The 20,653-nt window shown below is 49.0% G+C and overlaps 3 protein-coding genes across 4 annotated transcripts; 1 reads left to right on the top strand and 2 right to left on the bottom strand.

Annotated features, from left to right (window-relative positions):
* The first annotated feature begins 1,643 nt into the window (after window positions 1–1,643).
* On the top strand, window positions 1,644–10,284 carry HAS3 (hyaluronan synthase 3). 2 transcript variants are annotated; one of them, XM_068991914.1, is made up of 3 exons: window positions 1,644–2,279; window positions 5,150–5,261; window positions 10,202–10,284. In XM_068991914.1, exons 1-3 carry the CDS (start codon window positions 1,644–1,646, stop codon window positions 10,282–10,284), a joined length of 831 nt encoding a protein of 276 aa, XP_068848015.1. The 2 variants fall into 2 exon arrangements, with proteins under 2 accessions (XP_068848015.1, XP_068848014.1); XM_068991913.1 differs by lacking the exon at window positions 10,202–10,284 and adding an exon at window positions 6,073–6,996 and having other exon boundaries at window positions 5,150–5,251.
* On the bottom strand, window positions 10,006–12,283 carry DERPC (DERPC proline and glycine rich nuclear protein). The gene has a single exon (XM_068991915.1). It carries the CDS (start codon window positions 12,281–12,283, stop codon window positions 10,661–10,663), a length of 1,623 nt encoding a protein of 540 aa, XP_068848016.1. The 3' UTR covers window positions 10,006–10,660.
* Window positions 12,280–20,645, bottom strand: CHTF8 (chromosome transmission fidelity factor 8). Its single transcript, XM_068991916.1, has 4 exons — window positions 20,590–20,645; window positions 13,280–13,337; window positions 12,898–13,015; window positions 12,280–12,504 (listed from the first exon to the last, which is right to left on the bottom strand). The coding sequence occupies exons 2-4, from the start codon at window positions 13,300–13,302 to the stop codon at window positions 12,280–12,282; spliced, it is 366 nt and encodes a 121-aa protein (XP_068848017.1). The 5' UTR covers window positions 13,303–13,337; window positions 20,590–20,645.
* Between the last annotated feature and the right edge of the window lie 8 nt (window positions 20,646–20,653).

The following is a 20,653-nucleotide window of genomic DNA, read 5'->3' on the forward strand; positions in this document are numbered from 1 at the left end:
CCGGGACAGCGGGGCAGAGCGCCCGGAGACCGAGCTTCCCGGAGAGTTGAGGCTGCCAACAGCACTTTCCGGACCGAAGCTGCTGGAATGCTGCTGAGGCCTGAGTCTCCGGTTGATTTAGGCACCGACTACGTGTTCCTTGCCCCTCCTGTGTGAGAGGTGGCAGGGGAACCAGCTCCCTAGCAAGAAAGTATGTTTGTGTTGAGGTGGCAGTCAGGAGTCAGTTTGAGTGAGACCTAGACTTGGAGCAAGCTTGGAAGTGAGACCCCTTTGTCTGTAAAGGGTGGGCGGTGGTGGTAACAGAATTCTCCAGATCAGGCAGGTGGCAAGGAGAGGAGATGGGGAGAGGGCCTCAGAGTAGCAGTCAGGGAGCTGTCCTAATCAGCCTTCCCCCAACCCCTCCCCTCCCCCACTCAGTCCTTCAGGGCTACTAATCAGTATAATGGTTTACCTGGGACCTATGGAACAAGAAACCATTGGAATCCCTCCCCGGGGAGTTGCTAAGTCCCAGAGAATTTGGGCAAGATCAGGCAGCCAGGGCGATAGTAGGGCTGTGTCTCCAGCACAAGGCTTCAAGTACCAAGTGCTAGACTCGGCTCACTAAAACACAGCTCTTTTCAGATGGGCAGATGCTGGAAGTCCCGAGTTTTCCTAACAAAACCTGCCAGCATTTCCTGGAGTAGTGGGGCAGGGGTACGTGGACAGAGATTCCATGCGGCTTCCTGGCAGGCGCCCGTCCCGGGCTGCTGGGCTGCTGCAGTGGCAGCTGCAGTTCCCCCGGTGCCCCAGTGCTGGGCTTCCAGGAGGGCTGTCCACACCCCAGCTCTCATTTCCTTTTCTTTCCCTTGTCTGCTTTTCCTGGTTACTTTCCCTTTCTTTGCTGCCTCTCAAGTCAAAGAGAAAAAGGTGAGAAAGCAGAGAACATTGGTTAACTTTCTCTTACAGATTTAGTTGTTTTGAGAAAGGGAAGCTGTTTCCTCCTTCCTTCCCTCAGGCATGTCTCTGTGTTTCCTGCTCTTTCTCATCTTTCCCTTCCCCACTTTCTTCGTGGTGTGATCCCCTGGTGGGTATAGGGCATGAAGGCTGCCTACCTACCCTGGCCCCTCCACTTCCTCCCTCTTCTTGGCTTCTCAGATGCTCAGAGCTTCCTCTGGCCTCAGGCTCACCCCTACTGAAGCTTATCTGTGAGAGCTTTGGGTCAGGTAGATCCCAGTTCTGCCACCAGCTAGGTCTCTCTCAGATCTCTCTGGCTTGGGTTTAGCTAATGATAATAAATGCTGCTTTGAGTGCTTTATGTATATAACCCATTTAATCCTCAAAGATGTTAGGAGGTTAGTGCTGCAACACACATTGTACAGATGAATAAACTAAGGGGTAGAACAGGCACACAGTAAGTGGCAGAGCTGAGGATTCTTGCCTGGAGAATCCCATGGACAGAGGGGCCTGTCCTCTGCTACTAAACTACTACTATTACTGGTCTGGCTTTCGAGTCTCCAGTCTTAGTCATGCTCAATAAGTGGTGATGGTTGTTATTAGTGGATCATTTCCCCAGTTCAAGGCCAGGTCCAGAGACCGTGCCCCCGTGGCCATTGACCAAAGAAGCTGCCTCCCGCTGACCCACTTCTCCCACCTTCTCCCACCAGATGCCGGTGCAGCTGACAACAGCCCTGCGCGTGGTGGGCACCAGTCTGTTTGCCTTGGCAGTGCTGGGTGGGATCCTGGCAGCTTACGTGACAGGCTACCAGTTCATCCACACAGAAAAACACTACCTGTCCTTTGGGCTGTACGGTGCCATCCTGGGCCTGCACCTGCTCATCCAGAGCCTGTTTGCCTTCCTGGAGCACCGGCGCATGCGACGGGCAGGCCGGACCCTGAAGCTGCCCTCCCCACTGCAGCGCTCGGTGGCGCTCTGCATCGCTGCGTACCAGGAGGACCCCGACTACCTGCGCAAGTGCCTGCGCTCAGCCCAGCGCATCGCCTTCCCCAACCTCAAAGTGGTCCTGGTGGTAGACGGCAATCGCCAGGAGGATGCCTACATGCTGGACATCTTCCACGAGGTGCTCGGTGGCACCGAGCAAGCTGGCTTCTTCGTGTGGCGCAGCAACTTCCATGAGGCGGGTGAGGGTGAGACGGAGGCCAGCCTGCAGGAGGGCATGGACCGCGTTCGGGACGTGGTGCGGGCCAGCACCTTCTCGTGCATCATGCAGAAGTGGGGAGGCAAGCGAGAGGTCATGTACACGGCCTTCAAGGCCCTTGGTGATTCAGTGGATTACATCCAGGTGAGGGTGCCTCCCTAGGTGTGTGTGGATGTGTGGATGTGTCCAGCCAGCCAGGTATATCTCCTGGGGAATTTTAGGTCCAGTCTAGGTGCCTTGGGTTGTGTTCTTTCCTCCCCTACACTTCAGAAGGCAGTAAACACAGTAATTTTCAACAGCTGTCCTGGGGTCAAGAAGAACTAGGCGGGAATCTTGGATCTGCGGGTACTTAGCTATGTGAATCTGGGCAGGTCTCTGGACTCTGGACAAGTCTGTGGATTGGTATCCCCAGAGTGGCAAACAAGTGTATAGAATTTACTTCATACCAGACACTGTTATAGGTACTTCATGTGTTTTAGTTCTTTTAATCTTCATAATATTCCTAGGGGATAGGTACCATGCTTATTTCTGCTTACAGAAACTGAGCCTGAAGTGCAGTTGCCTCACTTGCCTAATGTCACACAGCAGTACTGACCAGAGCCAGGAGTTGAGCCCAGGTCGTTTGTCCTTGTGCAGTACTGCCTCACCATTGGCAGCATGGGGATGAGCCTCGTCATAAAGTGTGGGGAAGAGCCAAAAAGAATCATGCTCCAAAGCACTCAGACAGTTTTAGTTATGGGTTGATGAAAAGTCTCACTCTTTCTGGTGTCAAGTTCTTGTCTGTGAGGCGGAGGGACACAGGTGCGAATCACCCCCCAGCTCAGTGCTGCAGCCATCTTGGCAGGGCCAGGACCCCAACAGACCCTGCCTCGCTTCCAGCTGAAGCAGGCATTGACACCTCCTTGGAAATTTTATCATGTTGACAAGGTAACATGGCTCCAGTTTTCATGTAACAAAACCCAGAGAAAACTGATCAAAGATTATGCATCTCAGTACCAAGTAGAAACTGACACCCAGGACCCAGATTTGTGGTCCAGCATCTGTTCCCCCTTCTCTGTTCCTGCCCTTCTCCACATATGCCCATCTCTTGAATGAATAGCAGCTGCTGTGGTCGCCCACCTACGTACCAGCACAGTCTTGCTGACAGCATGTTGTGTACGCCAATATTTAAATTTTCTATACGGTACCCACCTAAAATTAGCTTGCTGCATATTTTTTTGTCTTGGCTGTTTGGAAAGTTGCACCCTCACATAAGAGTTGGTACACCTGCCTCTTCCTGCCTTCCTAGGCCCAAGGGCCTCCTCAGCGCCAGAGAGGGAGGGCTGTGAGACAGGTCTTGATTCTGCAGTCTGTCTAGGGTCAAGGGGCCTTTGAGACTTGCCTGTGGACTCAGACGACTTAGAAAAAGCCCTTGAGCCCTGGCACAGGCTCAAGCCATAGTGACTGCTGTCTATTCCCTCGAAGCACAGGATCCCCTCAACCCTGCCCTCCCACACCTATTCCTTCCAGTGTGTTCTGGTGGGTCGGCACATGGGTTCACTGCCTGGGACAGCCCTGGGCCTGCCTGTCAGTGAACACTCTGGATTTCAGTCTGTCTTCACGAGCCCACTTAAGTTGTCTTTCCCCCTTCAGGAAATAACCCTGCTTCAGCCAGTGGGCAAGCCCAGGCAGCCGAGAGCACTAGCCTTTCCTAACCTTGCTCAGTTGGAAAGACCTCCCTGGGGTGAAGGAAGTGCCGCAGTGTGAGGAATGAGAGAGTCAGGGCTGGAGTAGCTGTGTGACCAGCAGCGCTGGGAAGCTTGGCCTGTAAGCTGAGGAGGTTCTGGGAGTGTGGCCTGAGGCTCCTGCGACCTTCCCAGTTTGGGCCAGCACTGTAAGGCTGTCAGTGGGGAGGCAGGTCAGAGTGGCTGCGGTGACTCTACCTGGTTCCCCTCAGCCCTCCCTCCGCTGCTTGCCTGCCGTCATTGAATCTTCCAGTACAGAGAGAGAAAGCAGAGGGCTGGAGTGCAGCCCCCTTCCTGCAGGCAAGTGGGCTCTCTCAGCAACTTCAGTAGAAGAATTCTAGGCTTTTGTAGACTCTGGGCTCATCTGTGGATACTGTTTCTTGCTCTGTCAGGGGTCAGGAAGACGGTTCCCCTACCCATTGGCTATTTGGGATTTTCACACCATCTCAATCATTTTCTAAAATGTAAACAAGGAGTCAGGCAATAGAGAAAGTGTTTGTAGTACAGGTTCAACTATTAACAATAATGGGTCACCTAACAGAATCAAACCAGGAGTCTCCCATTGGAGGGGAGGGTGGGTGGGCAGGATTTGATCCAGGTTCTGAGTGGAGGAGCTGCTACCAGCTTCTAGGCCCATCCAGAGCTAGAATCTAGGTGAGAACAGCCCTTGGCTCTGCTGGACCCTAGTCTGGGAGACCTGGCCAACAGGGCACAAATGGCCTGGCAGCCACACTGGTGGGGCTATGACTGGGCTAGATACACCGTCCACTTGGGCTGGCTGTCTAAGAGACTGAAACAGGGCAGCGCCATTCGTGATGATCCCGTGAGCAAGCTTTGGTGGTAGCCTCTGGCAGGAGCCATTTCTCAGCCTTCTGAGCAATGCCTGCTGGCCTTGCTCGAGCCACAGTGCCTGTCAGTCTGATTTCAGTGACATTTTCCTTTCTTCCCAAGGACCCCAGAGAAATATATTAAGACCACTTCTGAGGAGCCTGGCTCAATCAGGGCTAAAGATCTGTCCAGTACTAGACACTTCTCCCTTTCTGGGCCCACCACTGAAAGTCCCCTGGGTTCCTCTCTCAGCCAAGCAGCTATCAAGTCGGTACCTGAACTCTCCTGTTTCTTACTTCCCTCGGTAATTCATCTCACCCCTTCTATTTGGCATAGATCTCTTTGTTAGTGGTTTGAAGTGTGTCTGGTGAAGGGGTTATGTCCCTCGGGCAGTGAGCCACCGGGGTCGGGTGGGTGGATGTATCTGTGTCAGAATGGACTGACAGCGCCTTCCTTCTGCAGGTGTGTGACTCTGACACTGTGCTGGATCCAGCCTGCACCATTGAGATGCTTCGAGTCCTGGAGGAGGACCCTCAAGTAGGAGGAGTCGGGGGAGATGTCCAAGTAAGAAGTAGCCAAGGATTCCTGGGGCTGGAGGGTCTGGATTCTTTCTGCTTCTTCATCTAATTGGATATACTAGGGAAGTGGGCATTTTGTTTTGGAGGGGGGTTTCCTCTTTGACAGTTTCATTGGTACCGAAGGGCTCATCTGCTACCCACCCACTTTCCTGCCTATTTCCACCAGGGGCAGGGGGCCAGAAAATTACTTGACTGGTATGTAGAGAGCCTGTACTGCTGGGAGGGGCACAGTGTTCTGAAGTCATCCATCCTAGAGGGTGCTTCCTTTTTGGCCAGTGGTGCAGCGAGCACCTCCAATGTTAGACCCCCTGAAAAACGCTTGCTGCTGGGGATGTTGCACTGAAGAGCTCTGTGCGGTATGGTATGAATAAAGGGCCAGATCTTCTTCCAAGGGAACTGCTGGCAACATACTATGTCTTCCCAAGAAGCTTTCCAACTGCAGAAAGGGTCAGGATCGGGGGCTGGGGTGTTACTTTGCTTCTTTCTCAAGCCCTTCTCTCAGCCACCACCACAGGCTGCCTCCTGAGACTGAAGGTGGCTTTGGCTGCTAGAGCAACTTCATTGGGACAGTCGGTGCATATGGCATAGAGGAGAGGCGAGGCTGGTGCTGAGAAGAGTTGACTGGGTGTGGTTGCCTCCTCTCAGCCTCTGGTTTCCCATCTCTGAGAGAGCTGGGACTTGTGGCCAGGAACCAGAGCAAAGGGCTACGGATCTCAGAGTGTAGGGAGGCCTGCTGTTCTCTGGTGTCTGTCTCCTGGGGCTCTCATCCTCAGGCAAGGAGGCCCAGAATCTCTGGTTCCCTTGCAGATCCTCAACAAGTACGATTCATGGATCTCCTTCCTGAGCAGTGTGCGGTACTGGATGGCCTTCAACGTGGAGCGGGCTTGCCAGTCCTACTTTGGCTGTGTGCAGTGCATCAGCGGGCCCTTGGGCATGTACCGTAACAGCCTCCTTCAGCAATTCCTGGAGGACTGGTACCACCAGAAGTTTCTGGGCAGCAAGTGCAGCTTTGGGGATGACCGGCACCTCACCAACCGAGTCCTGAGTCTCGGCTACAGGACTAAGTATACAGCTCGTTCTAAATGCCTCACGGAGACCCCCACCAAGTACCTCCGGTGGCTCAACCAGCAGACTCGCTGGAGCAAGTCTTACTTCCGGGAGTGGCTCTACAACTCTCTGTGGTTCCACAAGCACCACCTCTGGATGACCTACGAGTCAGTGGTCACAGGTTTCTTCCCCTTCTTCCTCATTGCCACGGTCATACAGCTCTTCTACCGGGGCCGCATCTGGAACATTCTCCTCTTTCTGCTGACAGTGCAGCTAGTGGGCATTATCAAGGCCACCTATGCCTGCTTCCTGCGGGGCAACGCAGAGATGATCTTCATGTCACTCTACTCCCTTCTCTATATGTCCAGCCTCCTGCCGGCCAAGATCTTTGCCATTGCTACCATCAACAAGTCTGGCTGGGGCACCTCTGGCCGAAAAACCATCGTGGTGAACTTCATTGGCCTCATCCCTGTGTCCATCTGGGTGGCAGTCCTCCTTGGGGGGCTGGCCTACACAGCTTACTGCCAGGATCTGTTCAGTGAGACAGAGCTGGCCTTCCTGGTCTCTGGGGCCATCTTGTACGGCTGCTACTGGGTGGCCCTCCTCATGCTGTACCTGGCCATCATCGCCCGGCGATGTGGGAAGAAGCCAGAACAGTATAGCTTAGCTTTTGCTGAGGTGTGATGCAGCCCCCAAGCAGAGCGGGAAGAGTGCAATGGGTAAGGGAGGGAAGGGGAATGGAAAAGACAGGGTGGGAGGGAGAGGGAGTGCTGTTTTAGTTTCTTAATGGTCCAAAGTGCAAAGAATGGTGACTGTTGTATGGCCTGGGACAGCTCTGTTTCGAGGAGGCAAGTCCAGTGCAGCGGAGGAGAGGCAGAGGAGGCACACTATTTTCAGGCCGCTTGTCTGTTGCCTCCGCACATACAGGTGGCCTCTGGGCAAGATTCCATTTCCTCCCCTGAGATCCAGAGGGAACTCAGAAGTGTGCTAAAGCAAATAGTAAGTTCCATTCAGTGGCAACTTCTCACGGGTGAGTGAGCAACAAGGGCCCATGGGAAGGGGTTCTCTTAGTCCACCTGAACACAATCAGAGGTGGTGGGAGTACTTCTGAGTGATCTGGGCCAGCTAGTAACATGTCCCCACCTCAATCTAGTTATCAATGCAATAAGATTGTGCCTGAAATACAAGGCCCAGAAGCCTGATCTTTGGGCATCAGAAAACAGGGTCCAGGAATGGTGCTTTCTTATGTGAAGTACCTCATTCCGCATCTCAGCATCCCAAGGATGAGCCAGACTAGCAGGGAGTTAGCACTGTACTGTTTTTAAGTGTGTGTGTGTGTGTGTGTGTGTGTGTGTGTTAAAAAGGAAAGCTGGCCAGGAGGAACAAACATTGGTGGTGGTGGTGCTAAAAGCCATGGGTTACATGGAGGCTGGGAGCTGACTGTATTCTACCTGGAAATTGCCCAAACATCTATCTAGATTAGCTTGTCTGTGATCTCTTCTGAGAAGGTAAAATGTTTTGGTCATCTACCAAGAAGATTAAACCGTAATCAGCCCTTTCTCAGCCCTGATGAGAAAGGAAGTGAGGACTTGGGTATTACAAGCTGTATACTCCTGAATTCCTCTCTCAAATTCAGCTCTGAGTCTAAGCCAGCCTCCTCACTTGGCTTCCCTTCACAGTGATAAGTCGCCTCTCCCACCCTCCTCCTCACTGAGTTGTTTTTCAAGTGGCGAGTGAGACAGAGCCTAGGGCTCTCATCGGCCCCTCTGCAGTAGGCCAGCCTGCCATCAGCATATGGGGGGAAAGCTATTAGGAGTCTCTGACCAAACTGGCTGCAGCCTGGAACTGCCTGGACAGGTTCCTTGGCAGCTGGACAGCACACATGACATTCAGGCTACAGTTCTTGACAATCACCTCTACTGGAAGCTTTTCAGCATTCCCTACGTGAGCCCTCAGTCCAAGCTGGTTATCGTTGAGACTGCCCATTCTCCTCAGTGGCTTCTCCAGGGAATTCTTAGAGCCAAGTTGTGGATAGTCACTACTGCACTTGCTTGCTCCTGTCCAGAAACCAAGCAAGGGGATGGAACTCGTATCTAAATTCTAAGGTTCTTGTCTTCTCTCATGCCTCTTGAGGATGTTTGATTTTCCTCTGCTTTTTTGGAGAGGGTGTGAGGGAAGGCCGTTTTCTACAGATTTGCAATGCACAAGACTGCTCTGAGCTCTTGGGTTTAAAACCTGGGATACTGACTAAGCCTTGGACTTAAGGGTTGCTTGCTCCAGTGTGCTCTCTCTCCAAACGTCCACTCCAGAGGGCCTGCTGACCTGTCAGAACCAGCACCAAGGTGGAGAGTAGTTGAGGGGCAAGCCTCTAGTGTGCCCAGGTGCTGCCCACAAAAGAACTAGGTGCACTCTGAGCCAGACTGGCAAACCCTGGTGCTTCCCTTCGTTGCCCGCCAACTCGTGGGTTTTCCAGGTGCGCCGACACTGCTGCGTCGCATAGGCCTCCAGTTTCTAGAAGACTGTTGGTTGACATCAGGCCTAATCCAGAAGGCTAGGAAGAGGCAGCAGGCATTTGCTAAAGGCAGTTGTTCCGGGCTCTTCCGTGTTTTTGCTGGCCAAGAAGTAAACTATTTTGAGCACTACAATGGAGGAAATCCGGTCAGCCAACTGCAGAGCTCAGACTTCACTAAGGGCTTGTTTTTCTTCAGCTTTTACTTGAAGGTTAACGTGGGATGGACTCCCAGATGGAGAACTCTAGGCAGTCCTCCTCTCAGCTCTGCCTTGCACTTGAGATTATCAACTTTTCCCAGGTCGAGCAGGCAGGTACAAGTAAGTGGGCTCACAACGTTTGACCTCGACTGGTTTTTCTAAGTTATTTTGTACATTTTTCAGCAGCGAAACCAAACTGGGTCTTCAGCTTTATTCCCGTTTCTTGCAAGGGAAGAGCCTTTATACAATTGGACACATTTTGGTTTTTCCTCAATGAGAATTTTAACCCTCTTTTGTATTATTTCTACAATTTGTAAACATATTTATTTTTACTTTTTTTTTTTTTACTTTCTGGTGAAATTTTTTATACTGCACTTATTTGTCAAAATAAAGTATCTCACTTAAGGCTGGTATCTCTGAACTCCTCCTTCCCTCTTTGAACTAATGAAAGCTCTTTAATTCAGTTCCAAGATGGGTATTTGAGGCAGAACTAGTTTTGTCAAGGTAATTCCAATGAACTCAGAAGCAGGTAAGTTATCAAAGCTGCCTCTGGACCTGGGGAATTCCAGTAGGCCTGCTTAGTAACTACACACCTGTGGTGGCTTAGTTTTTACTGCAGAGGATGCATAGGGTCTTTGGAGAAATTACTAAGCCAATGAGTTAGCCCTAGCTACCCAGTTAAGGCTAAAAACCAAAGCTTGCTTCCTCCTTAAATGAAAGTATATTATCTGAGAGGTCATGGAGGATTGTGGCCAAGCTGAAACAATGAAAAGCAGTGGGTAAACTTCCTTCCCTGTGGAACAGGTAATAAAAAGGGAGTGAAATCAACAGCCCTCTCGTCTCATTTATTAAAGAAAGAAACAGTAAGAAAAGATACAATGCGGGAAAAACACCAACCATCCTTTCACATCAGGCTGAACAAAGCACAGTGATTTCTCCCCTTTATCCCCCACCCCCACCCCAATTCCCATAATCCCATCCACATCAGTTTAATCTTGAGGTTCTTTGATTGGGAGTACCAGTGGAGAGGGAGTTGGATGAGCAGTGGAGCCTTGGTTCTGGCTTCCTCTAAGTCCCAGGAGAAGGAAGCTGCAGACCCAGTCAGTCAAGCGGATGCTGTATTTGGTGGCTCTCTGAAGTGGCTGCACTTCCTGTTCTGTGTTCAAGTCCGCGGGGGAAGAAGGTATGGCAGTAGAGGATGACCAGGTCAGTGTTGCAGAAGCATGGTCCTTTCACCAACACAACATTTCTAGAGAGCAGTGAGCTCATTCTCCAGTGGTGAGCAGGGGACTATGTATGAATTGGGACCTGCAGGCCAATGTATCCCTGAGGAAAGGTCCACAAGAACAATTCAAGAACTAGTTAAGAAACAAGGGGCAGAAAGCTGTGGGACAAAAGCACAGCAGGCTCCTGAAGGCTGGAGATTCCTTCTCTCAAGGTGGGATCATTCCCACCTGCCAAAGTCCACATCCCACAGTTACAAAGTTCCTTCAGTCAAGAAGACGCAGAGTGGGGAAAAAGGCTCATTTGAACCTGAGCCCCAGGTATGTACTTCAGATTGTAGTTCCATATCTACTACTTCACCTGTCCAGAACCACAGTGCCTGGAAACCAAGGTGGTCCTGGAGACAAAATGGTGTTTAAGGGGGTAACATTCCATTTGGGTACATTGCAGCCATCGGCCCCCCTGGTCTGGGGAAAGCAGCTGGGTTTGTGCCAGGGAGGCTCCCTACTCTAGGAAATGGAACCAAAGTCTTGCTCACAGGGCCATTCATTCTTGGAAAGGAAGCTGGGTTTACACCCAGGGCCCCAGTTGGCCTTGCAAAAGGAGCTGGGTTGATACCCACAGGGCCTGCTGGTGAAGAGCCTAGGGGCCCTGGAGCTGGCCTGGGGAAGGTAACCTGACCAGGGCCTAACGGGCCAATAGACCTGGGGAAGGTAGCTGGACTTGGACCCTGTAAGCCAGTGGCCCTTGGGAAGTTAGCTGGGTTGGGGCCTAGTGGCCCAGAGGCTCTTGGGAAAACTGCTGGACTTGAACCCTGGAGGCCAGCAGACCTCTGGAAGTTAACTGGGTTTGAAGCCAATGTGTTAGAAGACTGAGAGAAGGCAGCTGGGTTCAACCCCCCTGCACCTGTCCCCCTTGGAAAGGGATTAGCATTTACTCCCATAGGACCAGCAGGCCTTGCAAAATGAGCTGAATTAGGGCCAACAGGGCCAGGAGCCCTTGACAGGGGAGATGGATTTGGCCCTGGAAGGCCAATTCCCCGAGAGCCAGGCCCTGAATTTGGGCCTATGGGGCCAGGAAGTCTGGCCATGGAAGATGGGCTTGTGCCCATGTTTCCAGAAGCCTGTGAGAAAGAAGCTGAATTTGCTCCTAAAAGACCTGCTGCTCTCAGAATGGGAGCAAGATCTAGGCCTTGAGGCCCAGCCATTCTTAAGTTAAGACCAGATCCTGTGCCCAAGAGGCCACCTGCTCTGGCATCCAGATTAGGGCCTGGGCCCAGGCCACCTGCCCTTGGATTAGGCCCAAGGCCTGGGCCCAGGCCACTTGATCTTGGGTTGGGCCCAAGGCCAGGACCTGGAAACATACTTGACCTCGGGGCAGGGTTTGTACCTACAAAGCCTGACCTCAGATTGGGAGTCGGTCCAGGGCCCAGGCCAACAGGTCTAGGATTGGGGGGACCATTTCCAGGAGTCAACAGGACACCTGCTCTCAGGGTGGGTCCAGATCCAGGGCCCATGGGGCCACCACTTCTGGGGTCAGGACCTGTTCCCAGAAGACCACTTGGCCTTGGGTTGGACACCGGACCTGGCCCTGGGAGACCCCCTAGCCTTGGGTTAGACAGAGGCCCTGGGCCTGGAAGAGCCCCTGCCCTAGGATTCAGAGTTGACCCTGGGTTTGGGCCCAAGAGACCACCCGGCCTTGGGAAAGAAACTGCACCTGTGCTAGTGGGGTTCATCCCTCTTGGGAAAGAAGCCAGGCCCGGGTCACGAGCACCAGCAGGGAAAGGTGCTGGACTTGAAGCCAGTGAGCCTGATGAAGTGGGAAAAGGAGAGGGGTTCCTTGGAAATGGGGCCAAATTTCCACCAAGAGAACTGCTTGCCATAAGGAAGGGATCCGAGTTCAAACCCAGTGGGTGGCCTGTGTTTAGAACAGGACCCCCCTGGGGTCCCAGGGAACCGTCCAGCCGTCCTCGAGGTGGCAGGGGGGCACGAGTCCAAGGAGTTGGCCGCTCTCGAGGGAAAATCCGAGGTTCTTTCATACTTTCTTGGGGACGTTGGTGATGATGGGCTTGGGGCGAGTTTTGAAAAGGATCTTGTTTTTGATGAGTGCTGTCACCAGGTACCGGGTGCCACTCTCGCAGCCGAGTTCATCACAATCCTGCTCCCCGGGAGTGTGTTTCACAAGGACGGCAAAAGGTTTCTCCAGGTGGATGATTTTCCCATACAGGATATGATGCCCCACGATCAGCACAGGGATTCCCTTTGGCAGAACAAGAATGAGATGCCTAAGGTTCAGGGCAAAGTCATGATATCCAAGTGCCTTCCAGAGATGCTCTCAGGAGACGATGCTGGCACCTCCACTCCCTCTACCACTGCTGGGAAGCCACAACAGACAACCCACCCTCATATCCTTTTTCCTCTTTCCGGCCCCAGGTAAGAGAATTGCTACTTTCAGAACTGTGACCTTTCCAGATTCCCCAAAGCTAAATTACCCTGCTACTGCAGAGGTCGGGGGTGGGGGGAGAACAAGTGGGGCTTGGCTAGACCCTGAATAACAAACCTGAGGGCAGTCCTCACTGTGGGTCCTGGGAGCACCACCTTGGTGTAGCTTGCTTTCCTGAGGCATTAGGCAGGGAAAGAAAAGTCCCCTCACCTCAGTGGTGTAATGTAGGTCTCCCAGGAGGTTTCCAGCTAATCCAGTGCTGTGGCGAGCCTCGATCTCCCCCTGTAGTTCCATCAGCACCCATTCTGCCAGGCCTCCAGCCCCAGCACTGCAAGCAAAGGGCTGGCGGTTACACTATTTTGGAGGGGTGAAGGATGAATCATAGTGTCCTACACCACCATTCAAGGCCCAAGGGAACTCCTTGTTGAGCAAAAATTCTTGGGAAATTGGGCAGTGCCACGCACTGAACTCAAAACTGAAAGGCTGGGATTTGTGCCGGATGCATCTGAGGACCCCAATTCTTTCAGGGAAATTTCAAACCTATATAGACTTGATCATTCAAGCTAAATTAAAACCCTCAAAATTTACTCACCTGGAAATAACAATCTGCACCATGAGCTTTACGTCTTCAAAAAGCAACGGAAAAGAAGCTGTAGAGAAAAAAATATATTTTTTAGGATAATCATAACAAATACTGTGTGCCAGGCACTTTCTAAATGCTTTAGACACATTTCATTTCATTCCCCTAACAACTCCATAGCATGTACATTTTTTAAACTGGTATTACACGTAGAGAATTCCTTCAGATCACCAAGGGTCAACTACAGTGTGGAAAGTTAATAGGTACCACGGTGTGTTCAAGGTCACATAGCTACTAGTCAACTAGCCAAGATTTGAACCCAAGACATATACTGCAGAGCCCACCCTCTCGTCAGTATGCTAACTTGCCTTTCTCAGGGGCGTTGTATTTTCCATTCTGTGTATGTCTAAAAAACTAAGGAATTATTTTAGATTTAACTTTTTTCTTTGGTGATGGTGTAAGTGGATGTTTGCCACTTTGGTTATATTTCAAGATTCAAAGGATCTCTCTGAACTAAAAGCTGAGAGAACGGAAAAGGTCCTTCAGACTTTAGTGAATGGTAAAGCTTATTTCTAACGTGATTCTCATCAAACACATTGCCCATCTTTCATTTAGACACTAAAACAATCCTGATGCTTAATCCTTCATTTTATACAATGGCCCCACCTGGTGGCAAGTTTGCAGAATGAGTTAAAATGGGACATTTTTGCCTGAAGCTGGCTTCTTATACTTGTCTTCCTAAGAAAGGTAGATTAACGGGGGCACTGAAGGGATGGGGGATCTAAACTATGACTTCTGTACAAATCTTTCCAATGAATAGATGAAGCCTAGTGCAAGGTTACAGATCAGTGTTTACCAACTGTAGAACAAGTTAATAGGTATTATTATTGTGCTCACCATTAGCAAACACCTGCTTAAACAGCTTTCCTTTACTGACATGTCAATCTTTGTTTTGGATCTCCAGGGAAAAGTATCAATATACTGCCAGCAGCCCTGTAAGACAGCAGAACCTCTTTCTCTTGAGCACCAAACACACTTTGGAACCATGCGGCTGGTCAATTACTGGACTTCAAGTATAAATAGCAGTTATTCTTTATTCCAGAGAAGGCAGTGGCACCCCCAATCCAGTCCTCTTGTCTGGAAAATCCCATGGATGGAGGAGCCTGGTAGGCTGCAGTCCATGGGGTCGCTAAGAGTCGGACACGACTGAGCGACTTCACTTTCACTTTTCACTTTCATGCATTGGAGAAGGAAATGGCAACCCACTCCAGTGTTCTTGCCTGGAGAATCCCAGGGACGGGGGAGCCTGGTGGGCTGCCATCCATGGGGTCACACAGAGTTGGACACGACTAAAGCGACTTAGCAGCAGCAGTATTTATTCAATTTTTACTATGAATCAGATCCTGTGCATATATATTATGGGTGGTATCTCATTCAACTACTGTGAGACAGGGACCTCCCCGTATTTTGCAGATAAAAGTTACTGAGGGATATACTCTTGCTTATATGTGGCACAAACACAGCTAGCAGGTAGCAGAGCCAGTGTAAAAACGTAGGCCATCTGACTTCACACTTGTAATCAATACCTCTCAAACAGGGAGAAAACCAAGCGAGGACAAAAAGGCACGAAAGCATCAGGCAGGCGCTGCTTACATGCATTTAGCAAGAGCTACATCCAGAGGCATGCTTCAATACGCCAGGCCTGCTGCAGCACTGCCAAGTGTGGTACCCCTGACCACAGGTAATACACTGGCTTAGGCGAACAAAGGTCTGACAGGTAAGAAGGCACTACCTCCACTGTCAGCAGACCAACCAAAGCACTTTTAATATTCTCCCAAGGTCTCCTGAAGGAGAAAGACTAACAATTTAAAATTAGAAGCCCTAAGTTCAGGTTCCAGCCTGAAGTGTGGACACTTATCACATACAAGTCACTGTGGGGCTAAAACCTAGACTGTCGGCTTCATTTAACTATTACGAAGACCAAATATTATAAGATGTGGAACTGCTTTAAAAGACTAACATATAGCTAATTTTTCAAAGGATAAGTAAATCAGCATTTCTACATTATAACTATAAAACTTAGGAGCATGTTAGGTACATTTTAGCCATAAATCAAAAAGGCTCAATAACTGAAACTGAAGTTGTGATGTTTCTAAGGGCTAATAAATACATGTAGATCAAGAAAGAGTTCTTGTGAGTTTTTAAAGTTGTATTTATTTTTTGACTGATAACTGCTTTACAATATTTGTTTGATTTAAATAAACTTCTGGTGACTGATGATACAGTGTATTTTCCCTGATAAGTGCAAGTGATAATAAAATACAGGTAGTTTCAGAGAAGCAATAAAGTGTTCACACAGATACACATTTTAGGAAAATCACGGCAGGGAAGGAGATTAATCTTTAAGACTTCTGACTCTAAGGTAGGAATGTACGGACTGTTTAGAAAAAGGGGATGTATTAATATTAATAGAAATATTTTTGGTGCATTCCCTATTTCCTGGACAGTCTCCTGCCAGAACAAGAATTCAAAATAGTGGCCCACTTAGGGCTTTCATTGCCATGGGCCTGGGTCAGAGAACTAAGACCCACAAGCTGCAAAGTGTGGCCAAAAAAGCTAAATAAATAAAAACAAAAACCAGAAAAAAAGTGGTCGAAGTGGATAAAGGAAAACAGATGCCTGGTAGCTAGGTCAGAGTAGCTGCACCTCCATACTTGTTGCTATTGCTTCAACAAGCCTACACAGCTCTCTATCCACTTACGTAGGCGGCCCTGCCTGAGTACACCTATTGATACAGGCAGGCAGCTAGCAATTCTCCTAAAAACAAAAATCCTGTGACCTAAACACTTTACACCTAGACCTAATGAGGCTGGAGATGTGACGACAAATGAAGTTCACACCCAGCTCGCAAGAGTCTAGCTCATAGGAACCCGTGGACTGATATGGCTGTATTTACGTACATGGGGGTGTATTAACCAAGTTGGTATTAATAAATAATGCAGGGGAACTCATCCCTTTGAATTTTAAAATTCTTCTTCAGCACCATAAAATATCCTATTGGCTGAATCAGATTATTCTTTTTCTTGCTCCATGCTCTAAACAGCTGTTCTTAAAACTAGGTATGTTTACCTGGACACTTCACTAATAACATACGTAATGGAGGTGCATTTCACCCAGTGTGGAGATAACTAAAAAAAACATGAGAACATGCAGTCCAATCTGTCCCCATCCCCTTGAGAGCAGGCAGAGCAAGTTAGTAGGAAAACAAAGAGGTGAAGAAGTAAAATACAAGTCAAATCCTGTTGGTAACAAGTAACATTATAATGAAAAATTTCTGTAAAACAAATTTCTAAGTCTTCAGTCTCAACTCATTCCAACTTTTACAAATAACCAAAGCAACTTTTAAATGTCTGTTCTAAGGTACTGCTTGTGTAGAAACTGCAGCTGTTATCAAGAGCAATATCTGAAGGCACAGTTTGACCAATGTACCATATCAAATCATGAAACTAAAAGTCAATGGAAAAGATTGCCCAGCACCTCTCTCAACAGCCTTGAGTTTAATCCCAGATTTAGATAGGATCAACTGTCTTTGGTTAAGAATAATAATTCCAAGTTCCTGTAGAGCCAGAAGAATTTTATGATCTCACTTTTCAAAAAGATGTTTAAATTCAATGTATTTCAGAGTGGAGTCTCCAAGGCCACGACTACAGTATGAACTTGGAGATGGAAGGTATGGAAAAAACCAAACACCTTTTCCCTGCAATGAGTTATTTTGACTCCCTATCCTCTCTTATAAAAGGGGAAATTTTTTTCTACCTAAGTTTTTGAGGCTGTTACATGGCTAAATAAATACATATGTTCCGTACTCATTAGTCAAATGACTTTAGCTATGTAAAAGAAACTTTTTAAAAAGCATTGTGTACATTTTAACTCCTATCTTTTTCCTTTATGGAAAGACAAAAACAAAATGTCTTTTGGGGGAGGCTTAAAGATTTCTGGAAATAGTATCTAAAATTTTTTTAGAAATATCTGAGGTTACCTCAGATCATTCCCAATCTTAAGACCTGGAGTTATTTTGGAGGTTACAAGTAAAGCTGAAACACTGTTGTTTCTTAAGACAGTAGTCCGGATGACTTCAAGAGGCCTGAACAAACTAGAGTAGCAAAGGAATCCCTTCTTCTCAAAACAAATGCATACTCACAATGGGAGCCCTAATCAAAACTCAAAAGGTTTGTCTGAAATCAGACCAAATCTGGGATATATCTTAACTGTCATTTTGAAGTCAGTTACTATTAAAGTTATTAAAAACCTGAAAAATCAAAGTGCCACCAGTTTCTTAATTAGGAAGAAAAGTTCAGGCAAGGCATTACATTTTTAATACAGAAAGCTTCATTTCTTATATAGCTAAACCTCTCTGAACATTTCCCTGGATTTTTTTTCATCCTGCAAACAAGGCACTGTCTGTCACTGCCTTTTTACAGTGAGGAAACAAGCGTAGAGAAGCTAAAGGTTAAGTAACTGGTCTAACACCTGAGAGTGGCTGCTGCGGAATACGACCTGACTGTAACTCCCCCACAATCCATCCTTTCCTGCGGTCCTCTCACATAGCACCCCCGCCACCCACCATGCCTGATGTCTATAGAGGAACTTGCTTTATAAACACTGCCTTTCTCACAGCATCTACCACAGGATGGCAAATAAACCACCTATGAGGAAAATCTTACACACTGCCACTATGACATCTGTGGCGTAGGCAGCTGAAATCAAGTAAGCCTGCTTTTCATCATATTCAATTGATGAGGCTTAAGTTTCTAAAATCCCTAGAGATGTACTCAAGGTCAGCTCCAGGATTCAAAATTATTGCCCAAACCCGTTTCCTTAATGTTAGACAAAGTCAGTCAAAAGAACAGAGCATTCTTTCTCACTGATTCATCTAATCTACAAAATTTTTTATCCATCGGTTTCTGAATTGTTAGTATTACTAAGTGCTTAACAGAGAATAGCAATGAGCAAGGATCCTTAATAATGGTAACAGCGCCCAAAATAAGATATAGCAGAAAGTGTGGTATGTACGGTATTAAACAGAACATGCAGCTTTTATGGAAACAATGGGCTCTGACTCAATGGTTTAACCCAACTACACAGAATTAAATTTTATTAGAGCTAAAGTCTTTTTAAAATTGTTTTCATTAGGTCCTTACAAATTTATATTTGCAAATTGCTGGGCCAACAATTAGCATTTATTGAGTCCTTATTCAGTCCCAAGGACTCTTCTGTGTTCAGGGATTTAGTGAGAATTCATTGTCAGAACTGCCTTCTGAGTCTACCATCTTTCTAGCCTATGTATGATGGAGGTAATGTAATCTTATGTCATAGTTTCTCCACCAATAAACTTACATAAAAAGAACCTATCTCAAAAAGGTTGTTTTATTAAATGAAGTTATGAATGTAAAGTCCTTAGCATGTGCCTAACATATGGTAAAACTTAGGGTCAAGCTATTGATTACCTGGAGGAACATGGCATTTTCTTAGTATATGCCCAATAGAATGACTTTACACTACTCTGTTTAATTATTATTTTAATCTTTATAGTGGACTAAAACATCCTATAAAAGCAGCATGTTGTAAGAATAAAGTCAAGTTTACTTTATTGATGGGAGAACAATTCAAACATGGCAGGCAGGGTTTACCAAGCTGCTTCAGGGATTAAGTTCTGGAAGGTTTTCTTCTCTAAGCATGGTAGCTATTTCTCTGTGTGCCTTTCCAGCAAAGGAACAATTCATGAACTTTTACATACAACTGGATACAGATTACTTTTATTAGCAGTGTTACTGTGGTTTTGTGACTGATGGGGATAATCTAAGTTTCAAGGGAAGACCTTGTCTCTTGACAGACTTATTAAGTGATAAAATCCAGTTTCTAAATGAAAAGCCTGCTCTCCTCCGACAAGGGGCCATGGAAGGTACGTGGAACTGAATGCTTCCGAACTTTTCATTAGTGAACAGTGTGTTCAAAAACGTGTGTGGACACTATGCATACATGTGGGACTTTCCCATCACGTTTTAAGATTCCCATGATGGAGGGAATCAATTACTGGTATTCGCAGACAATAGGTAGAAAAGATGGCTTCAGTCGTTCTGAGTTACTCCAGTTTTCTCCATCTTCTGCTACTCTGCGGCCCCATCTACCCTTCCTCCTTTTACTGCCCTGAGCCCCTCCCTTGCCCAAAGTCCCTTCCTGTCTAGCTCTGCTTGAGGTCTCCCTCTATACTGGATTTCCCTCCCACGAGCCCCATCTTCACCATTTCCCCTGACCCCCTCCTCCTCTCCCTGGAAATTGAGCTACAAGCACTTCCTATTTCTAGCCCCTCCCACTTTCTGGGACTTCTCAGTCCGCTTCCCCTCTCTTCCCCACCCCCACCCCATGACCCCCGCCCCCCCCGACTTTCTCTAGGACCTCTTACCAAGACTTTCTCCTACCTCCCAAGGAAACTATATTTTAAACTCCACCCTCCAACCCCAGAATGGTCTTTCCAAACCGCTCACCCTCCTAAAGATCGCTCTAAACGTTATTCCTCTACCACCCTCATCTTCCAAATCGTTACCTATGTCCCCCAATTCTTAAGTACTTCGCTCCTCCTGGACCCGACTCCACCCCACTCTTCTCCGGCCTCTCCACCCACAAAAGCAGCTGGATCACTCTCCAGACAGTCTCTTCCTTCCAGTCACCCTCCCAACTACCGCTCCCAATAGCCTCTTCCCCCCAAGATTTAAAAATGTCCCCTCCAAAGAACTCACGGTCCTACCCCCCCGCTTAGACCCTTTCTGATGTTCCCGCTACTTCCTGGGTTCCAGGTCTCCCCCACTCTCGCAAGCATCGCGTGCTGGGTTCCCTCCCCACCCAGGGAATAGCCCCTTCCCGCACATACCTCGAGATTCCGGCCCGCGCTGCCCCCTTCTCCGTCCTCCGCCCGCGCTCGGCCACTCTTTCCGCCCTTCTCCCGCTCCGCCCAGCTCGCTCCCTTCCCTCCGCCTTCCGACTCCGCACCGCTCCCTTCTCCGCAATTCCCGGCTCTCCTACCCCGAGGGCGCCTCTGGGTCGCCCCCACCTCTGCGCGGCCCTCCCCGCTCCCCTCCCCCTTCCCGGCCTCCCCTCCCCCGCCCGCTGCTCCCCGCCCCTCAGCTCGCCATTCTTCTCCTCGAGCCGCGCGCCCCGCCCGGCCCCAGCTTCCTAGCTTCCCGCTCCCTCGCACCATCGCCCCCCCATCCCCGGCTCAGCCCTCGCTCCCCGCGGCCTCCCGCGCTCCCTGCCCGCGGCCTGACCTGCAATGGCGGCCGCCGATCGCGGCGCCGCGCGGCCAACGGGCGACAACCGAACCTCCCGCCG

Source organism: Capricornis sumatraensis, chromosome 20 (assembly GCF_032405125.1).
Source record: "Capricornis sumatraensis isolate serow.1 chromosome 20, serow.2, whole genome shotgun sequence".
Taxonomy (NCBI): Eukaryota; Metazoa; Chordata; class Mammalia; order Artiodactyla; family Bovidae; genus Capricornis; species Capricornis sumatraensis.